Genomic DNA, 20077 nt, shown 5'->3' on the forward strand with positions numbered 1-20077 from the left:
GGTGTAAGGACGTGCTTAATGAATGCCATTTAATGAAGAAAAAGGCTCTTATAAAACACCTGGCACAAGCAGGGTGAGGGAGTCACAGGAAGGGGGACCTTGGCCGCACCTGCTGGCATTTTAATAAGCACCTTCTCGAGCGTCCGCTCTCCAAGGCTGGTCAGCGGTGTCAGAACCAAGGTCCCTGACCACTGCCCATACTCGCTGACAGTCTGGGGAAGCTGATTTCTTAAGGACCATATGCTCAGGTAACGGAGCATCCAGGAAGGTAATTAAAATGAATCATTTTCAGCTGGAAGGGCCTGGCCAGCATGCACAGCCTCCTCCAGGACTTCACAGGTAGAATCTCTGCACTAGGTCCCCTGTGCTTCCAGACCAAGATCCTACATTACCATTCAGATCTGTGCAGACCCAGGGAGGTGAGAAAACACTGCGTTTTCTTGTAACTAGGTTCTACTAAAATAGAGTCAGCTATTTTAATGACCTGGACTCTAGAATATTTTTAGGTGAGGCGATTTTTTTTTCTCCCTCACTGATTTTGAAGTCAACCTCAGAAAGTGCAAAGTTTACTACCCTTTCTATTGATAAGACCTTTTGCTTTGTTTCTTTTTGTAAATGACATCAGCGAAGTCAAATGAGGTTTTATAAAAACCTAACAATGGACCTATTTCCTCTGCAATGACAATTCACCATCTCAAACCTTCCATGCCCAGACCTGAAACTTAATTCCAAATATAGCCAATAAACTGATGCCATCCAAGGGGAGACAAACCATGGGGTCCAGAGGCACCTGGAGGTGCTAGAATTGATATGTTGTGACCAACACAGACCACTGGTTTTTAACTGAGCTCCTACTGTATGTCCCAGCACTGTGTTTGGCTCTTAAGAGGTTTTTTTTAAATGATAAGTGCCTATTACTAAATGAAAGAAGCCAATTTGAAAAGACTGCATGCTGTATGATTCCAACTCTACAACATTCTGGAAAAAACTCTACAACATTCTGGAAAAGGCAAAACTATGGAGACAGGAAAAAGAGCAGTAGTTGCCACGGGGAGAGATGAACAGGAAGAGCTCAGAGAATTTTTAGGGCAGAGAAAATACCATTTATGATAATATAACGATTAACATATGTCATCATATGTTTGTCCAAACTCACAGAAGGCACAGTACCAAGAGTGAACACTAAGGTAAACTATGGTGATTACAATGTGACAGCGTACGTTCCTTTCTTAAAAATAAAAAGGAAACAGCCATTCTGGTGAGTGACGTTGATCATGGAGGAAGCTAGATGTGGGCGTGAAATCCCTGCACCTATTTTGTTGTAAAACAAAAACTTCTTTAAAAAATAAAGTCTTTTAAATAAAATGATTAAAAAAAAAACCCCAAACTCAATTAAGACTCATTGTTCCCTTTTAGATGTATCTATAAGTAAACTGAAGCACATATATAAATTCCCTCTATCATAAAGTATGTGCGTGATCAGTTGCTAAGTCGTATCTGACTCTTTTGCAACCCTGTGGACTGCAGCCCATCAGGCTTCTCTGTCAGAATTCTCCAGGCGGGAATACTGGAGTGGGTTGCATTTCCTTCTCCAGGGGACCTTCCCGACCCAGGGATTGAACCTGAGTCTCCTGCATTGGCAGGCGGATTCTTTACCCCTGAGCCACCAGGGAAGCCCCTCTATCACAAAACTTAAAAATTCTAAATATCACAAGATATACAAATAGAAAACTATAAGGCTACATGTTCCCATTTTAAAACAATGGCATAAAACAAAACAAACATTTGTTCAGCAACTACCACACACCAGGCCTTCAACTAGGCCCTGTGAAGTACCCAGGGACGTGGGGGTCGTGGTGTTACCAGCCAAGTGAGAGGAATGCGGTGGGGGAGAAAAGGCTGGAGCAACGGAACAGCAACAGCAACTCAAGACAATGACCTAAGACTTGTCACAAAGCAAGAGAGGGGCAACAGAGACTCCTGCAATAAGAGAAGCGGGACATCATTTCTGATTCAGGGTTGGAAGTGGCTTCCTGGAGGCAACGGACCACTGAAGGCTTTGTTCCTGGAATCACCGTGACTGCGATAGTCACCCCTTACTGAAAACTTGCACTATTCAAGCTTCTCACTCACCTCTAAACCTTCACAACCCAGGGGAGGTTCTACCGGTAGGAAGAAAAAAGGTTCAGAGAGGTTAAGGAACCTGTCCAAGGTCACACAGCTAAAGGAACCGACTGAGCTAGGATTTGAGTTCATGCTTTTTCCACTCTGCCATGTTGCTTTACCGAGATGGCAGAAGCACAAAAGTATAAATGCAGACTTGTTCATTTTCCATTCAAGCAACCCATTTGCCATGATCAATATAACTTCAACCTACCGACCTGACTATATAATGAGTTTTCCTCATGGACGACAACCGACACATACAGAGACACACACGCCCTCCAACCAAATCGCTCTGCAGTGGACCAGGAATAAAAGGGCTGCCTCTGCAAGACTAGGAAATTTCGGTTCCAAACTCCCCAAGTTCCTAAACGCATAACTTTAAAGTATGTGCAGCTCAACAGCATATGGCAAATCAATTACTAGTTTAAATCTTAAAACAAAAACATGGCAAGTGTGGTGCAGAAATAATCAAGAACAACGGTTCAGTTTAGATTACAGTGGGCCACTAGAGTTTTGAATACAATTAATCATCATTCCAGGCAATGGGAAGCCATATTGACACTTATTCCTAATTTGAATATTTAATTAGGGTGAAGTTCTTCATCAAATTATCGCAGAACTGGGAGAAAGCCTGGAAGACTTACACAATTACTATCTTAACCCCTTCGCAGCTGCTCACCTGTGAGTGCAGCTCTGCGGGGGAGCAGGACTGTAACCAGCCTGATGCTCTGGGAACTCGCTGGGGATCCTGGCGATCAAGGCTGAAAGGGGCTGGATGGGGACAATAGAAAGGTCTTAAGGGGATTGGCTGCTTGTGCCCAGAGGAAACTTGGAAACAAACCCTGGACCAAGACAGAAAATCACACACATGGGTGTCCACTGTGTGCCCAGCATGGCATTTCCATGAGTCTTCCCATTTGGTTCTCACAGCAACCCTGCAGAGAAAGTATTCTTATCCCCATTTTACAGACAAGGAAACTGAGGCCCAGTAACTTACTCAACATGACACTGCTTTTGAGTAGTCTCAAGGCCGAGTTACTCATCACTCATGCACCACTACCTTGTATTCATCAAAAGTAACAAATAGGACACATAACGGTTAACAAAAATGTATATAAAGCTGCATTGTTTTGCATTGTTGGTTTTCTGCATCCTCCAAATAAATCGGAGGGTAAGGGCAACAGACCCAGGCTCCTCAAGCAGCATTCTAAACTTCAACTCTTGGATTCAAAATGCATCCCTGAGCTCGCCAAGCTGGGATATCACTCTGCCACTATGGCCAGCTGCTCAGGAGCCAGACAAAGGGAAAGGCAGCAAAGCTTGAGGAAGCGGCCTTGAGTGTTGCCCATCCCACCCCTCCCCCCACCCCGACTCTGCACAAGGGGGCCGTGCCAAGGTGGTCACTGTGGAACACCACTGGTGTCAGGCCAGGGGGTGAAGGTTGGTAACGGGACAAAAAAATGTGAATCTGGTTTTTTTCTTTTGAAATGGCAGTGGCTCAGCAATAGCCTTTATAATTACCTATCAGTTTGGACAAGAGAATTGCATTTCCTTAAGGTCTTCTTTTTCACTGTATGAAAAAGACTTAAGACATTTCGCAGGCACCATGCGCTTCTGCGTGACCAAAAGTAACACGTTTTCCCGTGCAATCTCCCCCAAGGCCCCCAGAACGAGGACAAAGGCTGACTTTGCACCCTGCACTTGGCCGTGGTGGGTCCAGAGATCTTTCTGCTTCCAGATCCCACAGAGGAGTTTGGGTGGGGGTGGGCATCCTGATGGTTTCCGATTAGTGGTTTTCTTCTAGAAGCTGGTGATGGGTTCGGTTACCCTCTTGTGGATGTGGATGTGGCCAGAGCTCCATTGGCAGTGGCCACTTCCGGCAGGAAGGGAAGAGCTGGCCATGCAGCCCCCCTTGCCCAGCCCCCCTGCCCAGCTGAGCGGGCAGCGGGAAACCCGGGATCCAGACTGTCTCCTCAGCGCCTGCTCCTTGCGGGAGCAAATGGCGTCGGAAACTTTGAAACTTTCCTTTGTATATTACATTAATCCATATAAGAAAATCTCTTTTAATGAGGAGTGATGTAGTTACAAACTCTCCAGAGCCATAATTAGAGCAAACTAATTGAAGTTGTGTTTTGACACACTTTCCAAATTCACGGGTGCCGGATGACATATTCACAACAGAGCTGCTGCACAACCATGGCGACGGCAAAATCATTAGGCTAATAACACTTATTTGCATTCTTCTCATGCCGGCAGCTCTCCCTTAAATACTGTTTCTGCTATTGCTCCTTTACTGTAAGTTTCCACGGAAAGATATTAACAGTAATTATTAGTCCTTTAGTGGAATTTTAATGTTAAAGAATAACAGCCTGCATTAACAGACGCTGAATGCCGACTTCTCTCCGTAAACACCACTGGACGATCTGGAGGCTCAGCCTGCACCCCACAACCTGATGGCGACACAGTTTCGGCATCACTGAGGGTAGCCACTCAGAGCCCACCCCCAGCGGGATCGAAGTCCCAGCTTCTGAACTGTTCTGTTTCAAATGTCTGACGAGGAAAAAAAATTTTTTTCTTTAAGTACATTAAAATGAAATAAGACATTTTTTCCAAGCAGTTAAAAAAAAAATTAACAATTTACAACACGGTCTTTGGTAATAATACTAATGAATTCCAGGAGGATGTGTGTTAACTACTCTACCACCACCCCTTTTGGTGATTAAAGACAGACTTGGAATAACCAGACCTGAGAAAGGCCAGCAGGGGTGGGGCGGGCCTGATCTGTCAATAGAGATGCCCTGTTTGCCACCAACAAGGCCAATTTTTTGGATGCTTAACTCACACACACACAGAGGAAGACTCGACAGTTCTAAATAATGGTTATTAATGACTCCCGCCTCTAGACTGACAAATTACTTCTGAAATTTAGAATCGAAGAAGTATGAAGAGTGAAGGGAACATGACAGGAAATGCTGGCAGCACGGAGCTCCTGCTTCCTCCATGGGGTGGGGTGTAGGGGGGTGGGGGAAGGCCAGGCCCTGGAAAACAATGAAGGTCAAGGGCCCGCCTCTCTGGGCCTTCGGCAGTCCTACAGAGGCTATGACCACAGCCATCCCCTGCTTGCACCTGGGTCAGTGACCAGCATCTCACCTCCCAGGCACATGGTAACAGGGAGGTGAGACCTGGTCCCAGACCTGATCCTCTTGACCACATGCCAGCATCAACAGGTCATGCCAGTGGCCCCCTCACTGTATCCTTAGGGATGGGCTGGACAGTCACTTGGATTCTGGGCTTCTATAAATAACTTGGGATCAAGAAAAACACCCACCATGTCATTTGTTTTGTGAAATTCAAGAGAAAATGGAGGCAGAGGGTGGCACTGTCTTAACTAAAAAAACTAAAAATGGGTGCTTGTGTAGCATTTCAAAGTACAGCATCCATACATTTCAGGACATATGTCTAATCTCAACTGGGGAAGGTTTAGTTGAATGGAAAAAACACGTTCTTAGAAAAATGTCGAAGACTGTACTCCCTTAAAGCTTGGGGGTTTTTGCTTTCTGAAACTACCATCCTTGGATCAATCTGCTATTTTTCAAGTCACTGATTACTCAACAAGCAAAAAAGAGGGGGGTAGAAAAAAAGGGTGGGGGGAAGCTAACTTTGATAGCTGCAGCAGCGTCCAAATCATGGTGTTTATGCACTACATTTAAGTCTTATTACACTTGAACCCTGCAATGCGAAAACACCTACTTCCATTACAGAAGAAACGAAGGAAAAAACCAAGCTGGGGGCTCGGGGCACTGCACGTCCATTCCAGATGATCTAGTCTCATCTTATAAACTGAAATATTTAAAGAGTCTCTAAACCTCACTGACCTTGCTTTTAAAAACAAGGAACATATGGGCACTGCGAGCTTTTCATCTTCTTCCAGCCTACTAAAATATCCGCTTCTCCAAAATTCAAGGGTAGCGAGCCTGCCAAAACTCAGATTCATGAAAGGCCCCACGTGCGTGAGAGCACGGAGAGGACAGGGAGGGGCCCGGGGCGGAAAACAAACCCTCATAAAGAACCCAAGGCACATTCTTCCCCTTCTTGCCCGCTCAGTGTCAAAAGCTGCGGAAGACAAAGAGAAACCATGACTAACTGGGTGGTGGACTGTGGGCCCCCGTCTGGAAGCACTGACGGCTGGGTTTGGTCTTGGCTGTGCCACTGGCTGCAGAGGACAGAGGTGGGAGGGCTCCAAATTCTAAATGCCTGAGGCTCCCTGAAGGCAGGGACCTGAGCTCCGATCCTGGCTCCTCTGGCTCCTAACCCTCTGCCCTGGGGTAAGTCGCCATCTCTCCAAGTTTCGGGTTTCTCATTTCTCAAGATAAGGACACCTCTGCATGGTTGTAAAGATTAGAAGGATTAAACACAATATGTAGTGTTTACACAATGCCTGGCACGAGATGCTCAAAAAAAACAAAACAACAACAACCCTGTAGCTGAAATAATAATGATGGTGGTGATAATTGTATTTATTCTGATAATTATTAATATTATTATTCAACTGGAAACAAAACATCTGCTGCTCAGAAGGGAGTTCAAGTTGAATGCTACCCTACTCATGGGCAAAAGCCCCACCCGAGTAAATCCAAAGGCCTTTGAAAAGTTACTACAAGCAAAGAATTTTATTAAATACCCAAATTAATCACTGAAACCCTGTCTTGAAACAGAATAGTGGGGGGCGGCGGGGGGGAGGGCAGCACATGCAGCAGTGGTGAAATACCAGGAAATTCTACTTCACACTCATTTTTACTTTGTTCGGTGGCTGGATTTACACTGAGAGACCCAGGTGAAATATTCCAGAGAGCTACCTGCAAATAGACTGTCAGCTTCCACTCAGATAAAAGGTAAAATATCCTCGTCTAAATGGTCTGGTTCACAGAACTGACCCTAAAGTGAACTGACAAATCTGTTCTGACACAAGGAAAACTATTTTCATAATCCTGAAAAAGACCTTTCTCCAAACCTCAGAGTTTACACCCACTGTGCAAAGAGCCCTTGCACATTTGAGAAGCAGACACTGGAGGGAATCGTTTCACATTTATAACCCTGCCTTTTGGGACAACAGCAACAAGCCTGCTGGTTATAACCACCAAGAAAAATAAGACACTCGCAAAGACACAAAGATCACAAAGATCACACATTTACAAGCAGCAAATACCTTGTCAAAAATCTGACTCGGGAGAGTGAAAACAGAGAAGGCCTGCTTAAAGGTGTGAGCTGTATTGACTACTAGTCAATTCTTCATTAAACAGAAGCTCTGACTTCCCAAGAAGCCATATTAAAAATTAATAACAAAAAGCCTATCGCTCAGCCTAAACTCATCATTCATATCTAAAAATACCAAACTGTATTCTAATGAAATTTCGCCTTCAGAATTACTCTGACACCAAAACTAAGTTGGGTATTGTTATAAAGGCAGTCCAGGCTTTGCGGCACAAGCATTTCAAAGATATTCAAATAACCTCGCTCTGCAGGTCTCTTTCACACCACTCTCATAATCACCAGAATAAATCAAACTGCTTGTAACCCTGCGTAATCGAGGGCTTTGAAGCTGGTCGAGGGACCCGCTGGGGTATGGTGCCCACATGTTCTCCTCAGGCAGCAATCACAACTCAGAGGACTGGCCCCCTGCCAACGTCCACACGTCTCCCGGGACGAGTGTGAACGTGATGGGCTGCCGCCCACACCACAGGCTCTGGGAAGTCCTTCTCTCCAGCAGCCGCGAAGGAACCTGGAGAAGCTGCGCCCCGACCACCGGCCCCTCAAAGCACCTGCTTCACTCCCCAGGGACATGCTCCACACCAGGGAGCCTGTGACCTCAAGCGTCAGGGGACAAGGACGGTCTGCCAACCAGGGGTAGCTCATCTGCTCTTGTTCAGTTGCTAAGTTGTGTCCGACTCTTTGCAACCCTGTGGGCTGCAGCGCACCAGGCTTCCCTGTCCTTCACCATCTCCTGGAGTTGGCTCAAACCCATGTCCGTTGAGTTGGTAGCTCATCCGTGCTTGGGTTCAAATCCCAACTCTGACACTTAGTAGCTGTGTGATGTTGGGAAAGGAATTGAACCTCCCTGATCTTAGTTTCCACATCTTGAAAAGGAGATAAAAAACAGTACCTGACTCAAGAAGTGTTATGAGGATTAGATAAGCTTTTCTTTGTAATGCACTTGAATAGTGCCTGACGTCCAGAGAATGCAAATATAAGTCTCGGTTGGTTGGTTGGCTGGCTGGCTGGCTGGCTAGATGGAAGCAGAGATGTGTATGATACCTGGTCCTACGTGTCTAACCAGCTCACTTTATACATTCAATAAACATCGGCCACCACGTGCCAGGAATCTGGAGTTCAAAGGTCCCTACCTTTTTGGGGCCGCACCATTTTCCACTGAATACTTACAGTCTCCAATGAGAGGATACAGCCTAAAGTACCTGGTAAATCTTGATACACGTGATAGAATGTTATCATCTCTATTTCTGTGACTAGCCTTTTCTGAGGCTTTAAAGGAGAAAACAAAAAGGAATGTGAGATTCCCTGTCATCAATAAGCCAGCAGATCTAGTCACAAACCAAACATAAATAAACACGGCAATGACAGGGAAATGTGAATGCCAACTTCAGGGTGCGGACAACTGGAGGGGAGGAAGGCCTTCCAGAAGTGGCGAGGGCGAGGCCAGCCCTGGAGGTTGGATAGGACCAGGCCTCCACACTCTGTGGAGTCCAATCTGCCTCTTTCAGGGGGGCGGAGGCTGGTAGGAGGCGAGGCACACAGCACTGGCCCGAGCAGAGATGGGGGATAAGGACAATGTGCCCAGGAGCCACGAGGAGATGGACTTGATTCACTGAGACCGGGTCACAGGAGGCCAGGGAAGGCTCCGGATGGATAAAAAACAAAAAGGGTGTGTGTGTGTGTGTGTGTAAAAAACAAAAAGGGTGTGTGTGTGTGTGTGTGTGTGTGCCAGGGAAGGCTCCGGATGGATAAAAAACAAAAAGGGTGTGTGTATGTGTGTGTGCGCGCGCGCCCAGGTGTGTGTGTGTGTGTGTGCGCGCGCACGCCCAGGTGTGTGTGTGTGTGTGTGTGTGTGTGCATGCGCGCGCCCAGGTGTGTGTGTGTGTGTGCGCGCGCGCCCAGGTGTGTGTGTGTGTGTGTGTGTGTGCGCACGTGTGCCCAGGAGCCACGAGGAGATGGACTTGATTCACTGAGACCGGGTCACAGGAGGCCAGGGAAGGCTCCGGATGGATAAAAAACAAAAAGGACGTGTGTGTGTGTGTGTGTGCAAAAAGGATGTGTGTGTGTGTGTGTTTGAAAACCCCAACAGCATGGGAGGCGACCTAGGACTTTAAAGTTCCAGACAAAGAATGTAGTGTGCTACTTAGGTGAAATTAATACCGCGCCCCAGGAGCCTCGAGTCTAAGTTTGATTTCATGTTCTGGCCCCGCCCCCTCCAGCGGGCTCCTCTTTGGGATGCCCCTGGAGGCTGGTGCTTTCAGCTGGGTGGGTGGGTGAGTGCCCGTGAGCAGGGGGAGGTGGCGGCAAAGCCGCGTTACCATCTCCATCTTCAAAGGACAGTCACAGCAGGAAGGATACAAGCACGTGTGTCTTATTTTCAGACTGAAACAAAAAAGGCGTGTGGTGTGCGTGTGAACAAAAAGGAAGTCTAGTTCTCCTAAGTAAAGCCAGATTCGCAGTTGTGCCTGGAGACGCCCTGCAGATGGGCACGGTCCCACAGGCCCTTGCTGGGCTCACGCACCCCCAGACTGTTGCTATTGCGGAAGTGGAGCTCAAAATCCATGTCCTAAATTGCTTACTATTAGGAGGTGGGGGGGAACGTCACCGGAACTGGTCCTTGGGCTCACCTTCTAATCTCACCATGTGGGACCCATGTAACCCTTCTCATAAATGATGAACCCTTGTTACACAACAGCTTTCAACTTGAAAATGAATTCCCTCCAATCCTCTGGGCTGGGCTTTCTTCTTTTGTTGTTCTTTAGTCGCTAAGTTGTATCCAAATCTTGGCGACCCCATGGGCTATACATAGCCTGCCAGGCTCCTCTGTCTGTGGGATTTCCCAGGCAAGAATACTGGAGCGGGCTGCCATTTCCTTCTCCAGGGGATCTTCCCAACCCAGGGATTGAACCTGCGACTATTGCATTGGCAGGCGGATTCTTTCCCACTGAGCCAGCAGGGAAGCCTTCTCCTAGTAAAGCTACAGATGAGGTGAAACTGCCAGGCCTCCCTAAAGGCAAATGTCCCCTCACCAAGCCTGCTGCCCCTTGGGGTCGGGGCAGGCACCTCGGCAGGAAAGGGAAAAGAGCCTCCCTGATCTGTGCAGCCCTGGGCCTCCCATTCAAGTCCTGTCACAACAGGTGTGGTCTAGTCATACAAAGAGCATCTATCAAACATGGACAGAAGGCAGCCTGAGGATTTTAAGCCAGCAGGATTGTAGCCGGTGAACAAGGCTCCATCCCCGCTGTCAGCTTATTCTGTGGGTAGATCAAATGGCTCAGTGGATCCTATGTCCACAGGAAGCAGGGGCCAGGGGGCCAGGGGGCCAGGATGGAGCGCGGCAGCCCACAGGCTCCTGACAACAGATGTGGCGGGGACGAGCCTGGGTGTGCGCGGCCTGAATGCTAGATCGCCGCGGCGGGATGCTGCCTCTCCTTTAGGAGGAGCCATTAACCTTTCAGATGACAGCCCCAGGATGGCAGTGACGGAACCATTTCTGAGGTCAGCGAGGATCTATGTTCTCAAAAACCTGACACGGACATGCAAAAGTTGTGACTGCATCCCGATGTCCCTGAGTGGAAGACTAAACGTGGGTGACAGATTTTCTGCAATCAAAATGCCCCATTTCCCAGAGTATCTGTCACAGATTGATAACATCCACGCAAAAAGTTAAGTACAATTACGTCTGTCACTAAGAAACATACCTCGGAACCTGTGACTGACAACTTGCTAGAAGCTGACAAATCACCGGAAGATTCCTGAACAACTCAGAGCAGCGCCGCGCACGTTATAAGGGAGGCTCAGCCCCCGCCTGATGGGGAGAGGCTCCCGGGAGGCTGAGCCCTGTGGCTCCTGGAGGGAAGACGACATTTCCGCCCAGAGCAGGGGGGTGACAGGGTCCGTGGAGGGTCACAGAACCGCCCAAGGCCTGAGGTCTGGGGGAGCAGAGTTTGGGGGGCAGCTCCTCCCTGGGTACCCCCAGCCAGCAGAAAGGGCAGAAGGAGCTGCTGGAACCGTGCGGTCCGGCTGCACCACACAGGGCTCTGTGCCACCACCCCGGGAGGGCGCCACAGCCGCCACCCCACAGGCCCCAAGCTCCGACCCACTGACACTGGTTCTGGATGAGCTGAAGGAGGCCGGGCTACAGGTCGGAGGGTGAGGAAGCACGGTGTGAGCAGACCTGGGTGTCAGGCACCCACTGGAGCGCCCCAGGGCACCCATGGTGAGGGGTCTGTGGCCCTAACGTGCAGGCCAGCTGAATCTGGATTCCTGAGGATGGGGCTGGACAGTGTGACACATTTCTTAATGGGCTAAAGAAGAACCGCTGAAGGCCTGAAAAATCCATTTGCTGTTTGAATCCTGCCAGGAATTGGGTGCACATGGCCTCCTAAGCTGGCTTCTCACCCTTGGTAAATTCTCTTTACTGACTTTAAAAGGTTATGCCCAAATCTACCTCCTTGTGACTTCAGCCCACCCGATCTAATTTTGCCTCCAGGGGCTCCCAATGGCCCAGCCCCACCTGGAGGCACTTTTATGCTCCCTTCTACACGGTATCCATTTGGACATCTGAAGCCAGCTGCCCCATCTTTACTCAGATCAAAACTCAGCGATTCCTCGCACTCAAGCTCAGTGCTCGATTTGGGCAACTTCTACAAGGTGACCCTTCCCACTGTGTGCATAAGGCTGCATTCATTCCACGCACCCAAGGCCGTGCCCGGTTCACACAGACTGTGGCTATGCCAGGTTTCCTGAGTTTGGCTCCCGTGCAGTTGGATGTTTTGAACCGCGGGGGGCCGTGTCCGTTTTCACCCATCACCTTTCATCTCCCGGATGCGGCAGGATGCTCTGGCTATAGAGGAGACGCAGGGTACTGACTCTGCCATTCAGCACATCAGCTCTCCCTAATGACACTGTGTCATCTGCACATTTGATAAGCATGCCTCTGATGTCTTTATCAAGCACGGGTTCTACTGTTTGGCAAGCTGGGGGGCAGCAGCTCACCAGGGCCCTTCCTGGGAGGGTACAGAACCGTTTCCTCTCCCAGGCTGGGGCAGCTGGTGCTCCATCAGCTGCAAGTCCCCCTGCCTCCCTGAGACTTTCCAGACCTTGGTACCGGCAGAAGCTGAAGCTTCTCGTCCCAGCAGTCACATGTGAGAGCGTGAGTGGTGGCTGCCCAGGCTGAAGGGGGAAGGAAGGTGCTTGCTCTGTCTGCACCCATCCCAAGGCAGCAGCAGAGAAGGATCAGAAGGGCCAGGACCCAGGGACACCAGTGTTTGCTCACACACACCGGGCCAACCCCAAAATCTGAGCCCAGCCTGGGAGACAGGTGGGCACATAGGATCATGCCCGAGGCCCACGGCCAGGCCCACTCTGCTGGTCAACACTTGTGAAGCAGATGGCAGAGGATGGAGCAGCGCTGGGGCCCAGGGAGAAACAGAAGCTCCAGGCCCCCAAGGGAGACGTGGCGTGTCCTTCCTCACGTGGGCAAAGCTGTAAGAAACGAGTGCAGAGATGTGGGTGTGACAGAAAGATTCGCTCGATGAGGAAGAGGAGCTCTGCCAACACCCCTTATCCTGGATCTTGCCATGAACTTCAAACACTCTGTCCCACTCGCCGGATACTGCCGAGGGGCCTGCCCATCCTGAAAGGACACCACCACGTCTGGCCCTGCAGCTGGCATTCTCTGCAACAACAGGGAGGAAACGGGCAGGAAGCAAGCATTCCAAAGGGCAGTACCTGCCTCTGGAAGGAGAAGGCGGTTCTGCCAGGACTGCGAGGTCCTTGGGTGGCAACCCACCATCTTGCCAACTGCCCCTTTGGGCTGAAATCAATGGGGGGAGGGGTGACAGCTCTCCAAAAAACGACAGGAAATTCTTTGAAACATGAGTTAACAACAAAAGAAATGAAGGCAGAGAGCACACTTTTGGCTCTTGAGATATAAACTCAAGCTCACGGAGGCAACAAGGTCTGCTACTGGCTCTCCCTGGCTTCCTTCCCACCCCCAGGGAAAGGAGAAATTGGGAAAATGGCCCGCCGCCCTTGCTTCCAGCAGCCTACCCACCCTCCAGCCTCCTCCACGCTGGGTCAGTAGAGGGCGCTGCCTCACCGCGCTCTCATCGTAGCCCTGGCTTTGCAACTTGATCCCCGCGCCCACACAAAGACCACAGCTGAAGTGTTGCTGTGCTTTCACAAGAGAAAGCAGCAGCGAAACACAGACTTGCTTTTTTGTGATATGATAGCACCTGTGTCGGAGAAGGCACTGGCAAGCCACTCCAGTACTCTCGCCTAGAAAATCCCACGGATGGAGGAGCCTGGTAGGCTGCAGTCCGTGGGGTCGCTAAGGGTTGGACACAACTGAGCGACTTCACTTTCACTTTTCACTTTCACGCATTGGAGAAGGAAATGGCAACCCACTCCAGTGTTCTTGCCTGGAGAATCCCAGGGATGGGGGAGCCTGGTGGGCTGCCATCTATGGGGTCACACAGAGTCGGACACGACTGAAGTGACTTAGCAGCAGCAGCACCTGTGTAAAAAGTACACAGGAGGAGATGGGGACGACAGAGAATGAGATGGCTGGATGGCATCACCAACTCGATGGACATGAGTTTGAGTGAACTCCGGAAGTTGGTGATGGACAGGGAGGCCTGGCGTGCTGTGATTCATGGGGTCCCAGAGAGTCGGACACGACTGAGCGACTGAACTGAACTGAACAAGCCTTTGCTTACTGGAGTCGGAATTTGTCTTTTTTTCCTTTCATTATTTTCTATGCTGTTTCTACCAGCTTGTCTTCCTCTCAGAATCAGAAAAGCCTGAGGAGTCTTCAGGGGCTCACGAGTCATCTGCGGGTGGGGTTGGGGAGGCTGCAGCATGGGGTCCCAGGCTGTTGGAGAGGCATTTCTTGCATAACTGAACATGTTTGCACCTGGGCTGAGCTCAGGGAGGTAACAGACACTAGACACAGTCCCCGCCTTCCAGGAGTTTACAACATGATCACAAAGTGAAGGGGTAATGGCTGAGAAGGCTCTGAGGGCAGAGCCTGGCACAGAGCATTCAGGGAAGGCTTCCTGCAAGAGGCAGTATATGAGCTGACATCCAAGGCAGGGAATATGAGATATATCGGACACACAAGCATCCACATGAACAAAGACACAGAAGCACAAAACAGGAAAGGAAAAACAGGCTACCGGTTTTAAGTTGGAGGCTTTGGGACAAGAGGGAGAAGACCATTCCTGGGAACCAGGCACAGAGGCCTCCATCCTACAGGTCCCCTGCAGGCCCCCAGCGGGAACACAAGCGTCACGCACAGCTCTCCGCCAGAGAGAAAGCTGCCAGGTTCCTCGGCTGGACAGATCACGGGATCTGAAGCCGCACGGAATAACACACTCATCGCTTCACAAATCTTCAGTGGATAATCTGAATTATCAGCATTTCATTTTTTTAAAAACATCAAACACATGCAATAGGAAAACAATACAAAAACTGAAGAACATTAAAAAAAAAAAACCCTGTTAAATTAGGAGACTCAGAGGTGTGTGGGCCCCCTGTAGATGACTGCACAATGAGAGGAGGGCCTGGGACAGACAAGGGAAGCGTTGATGCAATAGTCAATTTTCCTACTGCACCCTGGCTGACTTAACTCAGTCAAATTAGAATACATTTTACATTGACTATTTTGACATTTGCTTTATTTGGCAAGTAAAACGAAACTGATCCAATTTTCTTGCAGCCATTGTAAACCATAAACCGAACAACAAGAGGTTATAAAATACACAAGCCTTATAAGGCTCCTTCTCATGTGCTGCCTCCAGTTTAGACTCTCCATGGCCTGTGTTCCCGCGTCCCCTGGCTTCAGTTCCCAGCGACTGTGCTCTCGTGCCGACAGGCTAGCTTCTGGGCAGAGGGAAGGGTGCTCCTCCTGCCTTAACTGGAGAAGTGGAGCTTTTTATCTCACAAAAAATTAAACCTGCCCGGAGGTGGCGCCTATTTCTAGGCCCTTCCAGACCATATGACGTCAACAGGGAGCAGCTGTAACCTCTCCGAGGTGATGGGTCTGAGCTGATCCCGGGCACACGTGATGGGCCCGAGTTGACCTCGGGCACATGCGACATGTCTGAGCCGACCCTGGGCTCACGTGACAGTGATCACAGCTGTGACGGTGCTTGGGGCAGTGAGAGAGGAACTCCAAAGGGCTGACCTGAGCTGCGTGAGTCTCATACTCTTAAATCAAAGACACAACCCTAGGAAGCTGTTCACTTCTCTTCACCCCAAAGTGAAACTAAAAACTACTTCTCAAGTTTCAGGTGATGCATGGGATAGTTACGATTAACCACCACTTTTGGTGTGTGAACCTGTCTCGAGCAAGAAACAACTGTCTTTTGGAAAAGTCCCAAAGGACAGGCCTCCGAGCTGCCAGTTCCTGAAAGCATGTTCCCCTGACGGCAGGGGAGACTCAGCAGAGAACAGGGCGCGGGGGTCCAGCCATGCCACCCTGTCCTCTGACTTTTGGGGCACACGGCGTGCGGAGGGGCAAGTGCCCAGCAACGGCTTTCTCCTGTTCCTGACCGATTCTGTCACCTCTGCTCACCCAAATGGAAGCACGGAGATCCCTTCTCGTTAATGTTACCTCTACCGCCAATGGCACTGCCTCACCACTTCTTACTTGTTTACTTTTGTAATTCCTTTCTCAAGTTCAGTCTATCATTGCTGTTTGCTTCTTCTCCTCAAATAATTTACTGCTAACGATGCAGAGGTTTTTGAACAGATAGAAAGTGTTGAGACTACTACTCAGGTAATCTGCTATTACCAGATTTCTGCTCCGACGGAAATCAGGTGCAGAGACCAGTCTGCTCAGCCACGTTTCTTTGTGGAAACAAATTAACAGCCCTTGAAAAACTTCTGTTTTCTCATACCCAAACTACCTGTTTCTTAGTCTGCACCTCTTTGGGAAAAGAAACAATATGGAAATGAACAAAATCACTTACCAACTCTCCTAGAGTGAAACAACTTGCTGGCCAAGGCAGAGAAGGAACTCCACCTTTCATGGCTAGCCTTCCCAACCGCAAGGCTACAGATCATGTGACTGGTTGCAGCTATGAGCTCTTTAGAATAACAAGCCCATTTTAAGTTGCATATTCTGCTATTTTAGAAGCCTGCAGAATATGTATAACAGAACACAGAATGGTTTTTACATTCATGTAATGTGAAGATTTCTAACCACTTTTGCAAAATTTCCTCTAAAGGTATATTGCTCCTGCAGTGTTTCTGCAGACCCTAAGTGGAGGTGTTTAAGAAGTTACACAGTGGGACCCAAGACCACATTCCTCTGGGACATGCATAACAAAACACCGCCACGGGACAGGGCCTCACCTGGGAAGGTTGGGGGCTGGGGTGGAAGCAACCGATGACGGGGAAGGTGTTGTGGGTTGAGATGAATCATGATTTCGTGGTACTCGGCCCATTCGATACCAGATCCCCATGCTGTTCAGTTCCCTTTAAGAGAAAAGAAAAATCTTCATAGAGACGGTTTAGCATAAAATGACCTGAGCAACAAAGCAGTCCGACTCATTTCAGAGGGTCATGGCCTCAGACCTCAGGGAGTCGATTCTGGCCCACAAAGGTGTCACGGTTCAGAGCCTGAGGTGGTGGCAACTGTCCCAACCCCGTAGGCCTGTCGGACGTGGTCATCTTCCTCCATCCTGGGGCCTGCCGTCCTACATATATGCTGTCAACGTGTTCCTCGGTTCTGGGTCTGCAAGATTCTTTTCACTCTGTCATTTCATTCAGGGTATTTGTGCCATAATACACTTCAAGAGGGCAGACCACCCGTGCCTGGTGTTGAACTGCCAGGAAAACGGGCCCCACCCAGCTCCAGGCCACGCCCCTCCTCCAGGATAAGGCCCCCTCACTGCCTGTCATTCTCAGGGTCTGTCTGGGAGACATCTTTGCAGCACAAAGTGCCAGGCATGTGCCCCATGAGCCACCACACTGAGGGTGGTGACGGAGGGGCTGATGGCTGGCCACGTCCAGCTTCCTGTTATTTGACCGGCACACCCGCCCCACACCCCACAGACACAAGCCCAAGAGACAGGTGTACTAACTGGAGTTGTAACCGGATTATCTCAGCCACATCCAACTTCTGACTTCTCAGTTGCCCCATAGATCTGAACCTTGGGATGTAGAGGAAGGTCATCTCTCCGAAAAACAAGGACAGATTTGCTCAGTGGATTCTTCTGGTAGCTTCTCCGTATCAGTACACTGCAGGAACTATTCTCAACCAGTTGTGTCTTATTAGGTGGTTGATTCTTATCAGCTGCACTGACTTTGCCACCTTTCGGTCACAGCCACAGTCAGGCCTTGGAGGCACTGTTCCTGGTCTGAGGTTTCTGTCCCTCACAGCAGACAACCCCAAACCTTTGCAAAGTAACCTGTAAAGCTGTGCCCATTTTTAAGAAAAAGTGACTTAAGAGTTCTGAACACTGAAATCTCTTTCCTTACAAACAACATTGGAATTGTTTTCCTCTGGAAAAGAATTTTTGTCCCAAGATGAAACAAAAATATACTTTATTTAGCAATCTTCTCAAAATGATATAAGAAAAGGATTCTAGTTTTAACAAGACATATATGGTAAGAATCGATTCTTTAGAATTGCTTAAATTGGTTAAAAATTGAATCTTTGAAAGGAGTATAGGGTGTAATTTTAAAAACCTGCATACACATAGAAACTGAATATACGTAATAGTTGTAGCAATTATTAAATTGTTGGTTTCTACTATTTGTATGTAAGTGGCTGTTTCTAAGATACCTGAAGTATGGTTATTTTCTTAACTGTTTTCTACTCTAGCAACCTTGTTTACATAATGAGTTTAAACCGTGTTGCAAAACGGGAGTTTTGAGTGTGTAGAAAGGGTGTGATCACAGAGTCCTTCCTAGGGACCTCAAAATCTCAGAGAAGAGCATTCAGATTCTATAGCTGAAGAGTCAAACAAGCTGTTGTGCACCATGATGAAAATGAACTCTACTTCTGCGACACTTGCTCCCCAAGCGCTTCAAGCAAACACTACGGTTCGCTCTATCTATCCATCCATCCGCCAATCCATCTGTGTATCTGCCTCCCAGCCTGAGTGCAGCCTTCAAGCAAAGGCCAAGGCTTTTCAAGTGAAGAGGAGGGTTTAGGCTCAAATGAGTAAGATCCAGGAAGTTGACCTCCAAAGTCAAGTAGGAGAATGCATCCCTGGGGACCCACAGGGACAGGCAAGAAGCCTGCAAAACCAGCCAGGGAGATGGCACGTGGCCAAGAGGCCAAAAACCATCTAGCACACTGTTAATCTGAGAGACCCGAATTTCAGAGGCCTGACGGGTGAACATCTGTTATCTCTTGGATAGCCAGCACCCCTTCACTCCCCTTCTCTCTAGCTCCCCTCTGTGCTTGGGGAGCGACACCCTCACGCCTCGTTGCCCCCATTTCTTCACTAGCCCACAGTTTCTTGTTTGTTGCTCATCTCTCCCTTTCTGAACACCAGTTTCATGGGATCAGGCTCTTTGCCTCACTCACCGCCATTTCCAGGGGCTTTGGCCCTGTGCACCAAATGGGATGCTCCCTAAACTGTTGTGGGGTGAATAAACCATGGGAGAGTCGAGGCCTGGTGGTCAGAAAGGAGGCAGTCCCTTGGCTTGAGGCACCTGGAAAGACCCCTGAGAGCCTGAGGATGAATACACAGGAGGAGGGGGGCAGGAGAGCCCCCTAGGTGCAGCAAGTGGCGCGAGCGCGGGAGGAGAGGTCAGGAGGGTGATGTCCTGGACTGGCTGTCGTCTGGGCAGGAAGGGCAGTGAGCAGTGCTAAGGCTGGACAGAGGCCCACGAGAGGCGGGTGGCTGAGAGGCTGCAGGTCATACAGGTCTCCGGACCTGGCCCCTGGGAGGGGCCGGAGCATGCTCGGCAGGCAGCCACGACAAGCCTGGCCTCGCTGAGACTCACCCGATGAACGTGTACTGAGGCGGGGCCTGCTTGGTCCGGCCCATGATCCGAATGTCACAGATGGCCGCTTCGGTTGAATCCCGCGGGATAAATTTAATGCATAGCCTCTTCTTCCTAAAAGCCACTTCCTCTGAAGGAAAGGACCACAAGAAAAGGCATGAGTCTTCCAGGGGTGCCCACATCTCTATTCTCAACACCACGCCTCCCGTCACGTTCCCCTCCTGGTGGTGGAAGTGACTGGTCGTCCAATACGCCCGACAGAAAGGCTGGGGCGCCACCACTCCAGCCCAGGGCAGGGTCGCAGTGGACAGTCCCGGTCACCCTGCTCTGCATTCGGGGCCTGATCCCCAACACCCACTGCCGGGAAGGGGCCCACAGGGCACACACACATCTCTGCCAGGAGGAGCCTGGGATAAACCCACGAGCAACCTGCTCGCCGCTCCAGCCCTCGGACACAAGCACACGGACGCCCCCAGCGTTAACACACTGCACTACACGGGCCTTCTCCTTTTCACTTTTTCTTACAGAGATTTTCAAACATTCCCCCAATAGAGAGAGTAGGAAATAAGCTGAATCCACGTGTTCCCATGAACCCATTTCAACATTGTCAACAATGGAGGTACCCTCTCGTCTTCTCCCTCGCCCTCTTCAGCTCTGCGGAGATATAAAATGA

General features: G+C 49.5%; 1 protein-coding gene across 11 annotated transcripts in view; it reads right to left on the minus strand.

Annotated features, from left to right (window-relative positions):
• The window catches only part of MVB12B (multivesicular body subunit 12B), a 200674-nt gene that overhangs the window by 92699 nt on the left and 87898 nt on the right, over positions 1-20077 (minus strand). For all 11 annotated transcript variants that reach the window (XM_055400884.2, XM_088841152.1, XM_088841149.1 and 8 more), the window contains 2 exons: positions 19405-19534; positions 16798-16920 (listed from right to left, as the gene is read on the minus strand). In XM_055400884.2, coding sequence (XP_055256859.1) covers positions 16798-16920; positions 19405-19534 — 253 coding nt within the window. The remainder of the gene's footprint in view (positions 1-16797; positions 16921-19404; positions 19535-20077) is intronic.

Source organism: Moschus berezovskii, chromosome 11, assembly GCF_049115385.1.
Source record: "Moschus berezovskii isolate FMDL1 chromosome 11, NW_MosBer_1.0, whole genome shotgun sequence".
Taxonomy (NCBI): Eukaryota; Metazoa; Chordata; class Mammalia; order Artiodactyla; family Moschidae; genus Moschus; species Moschus berezovskii.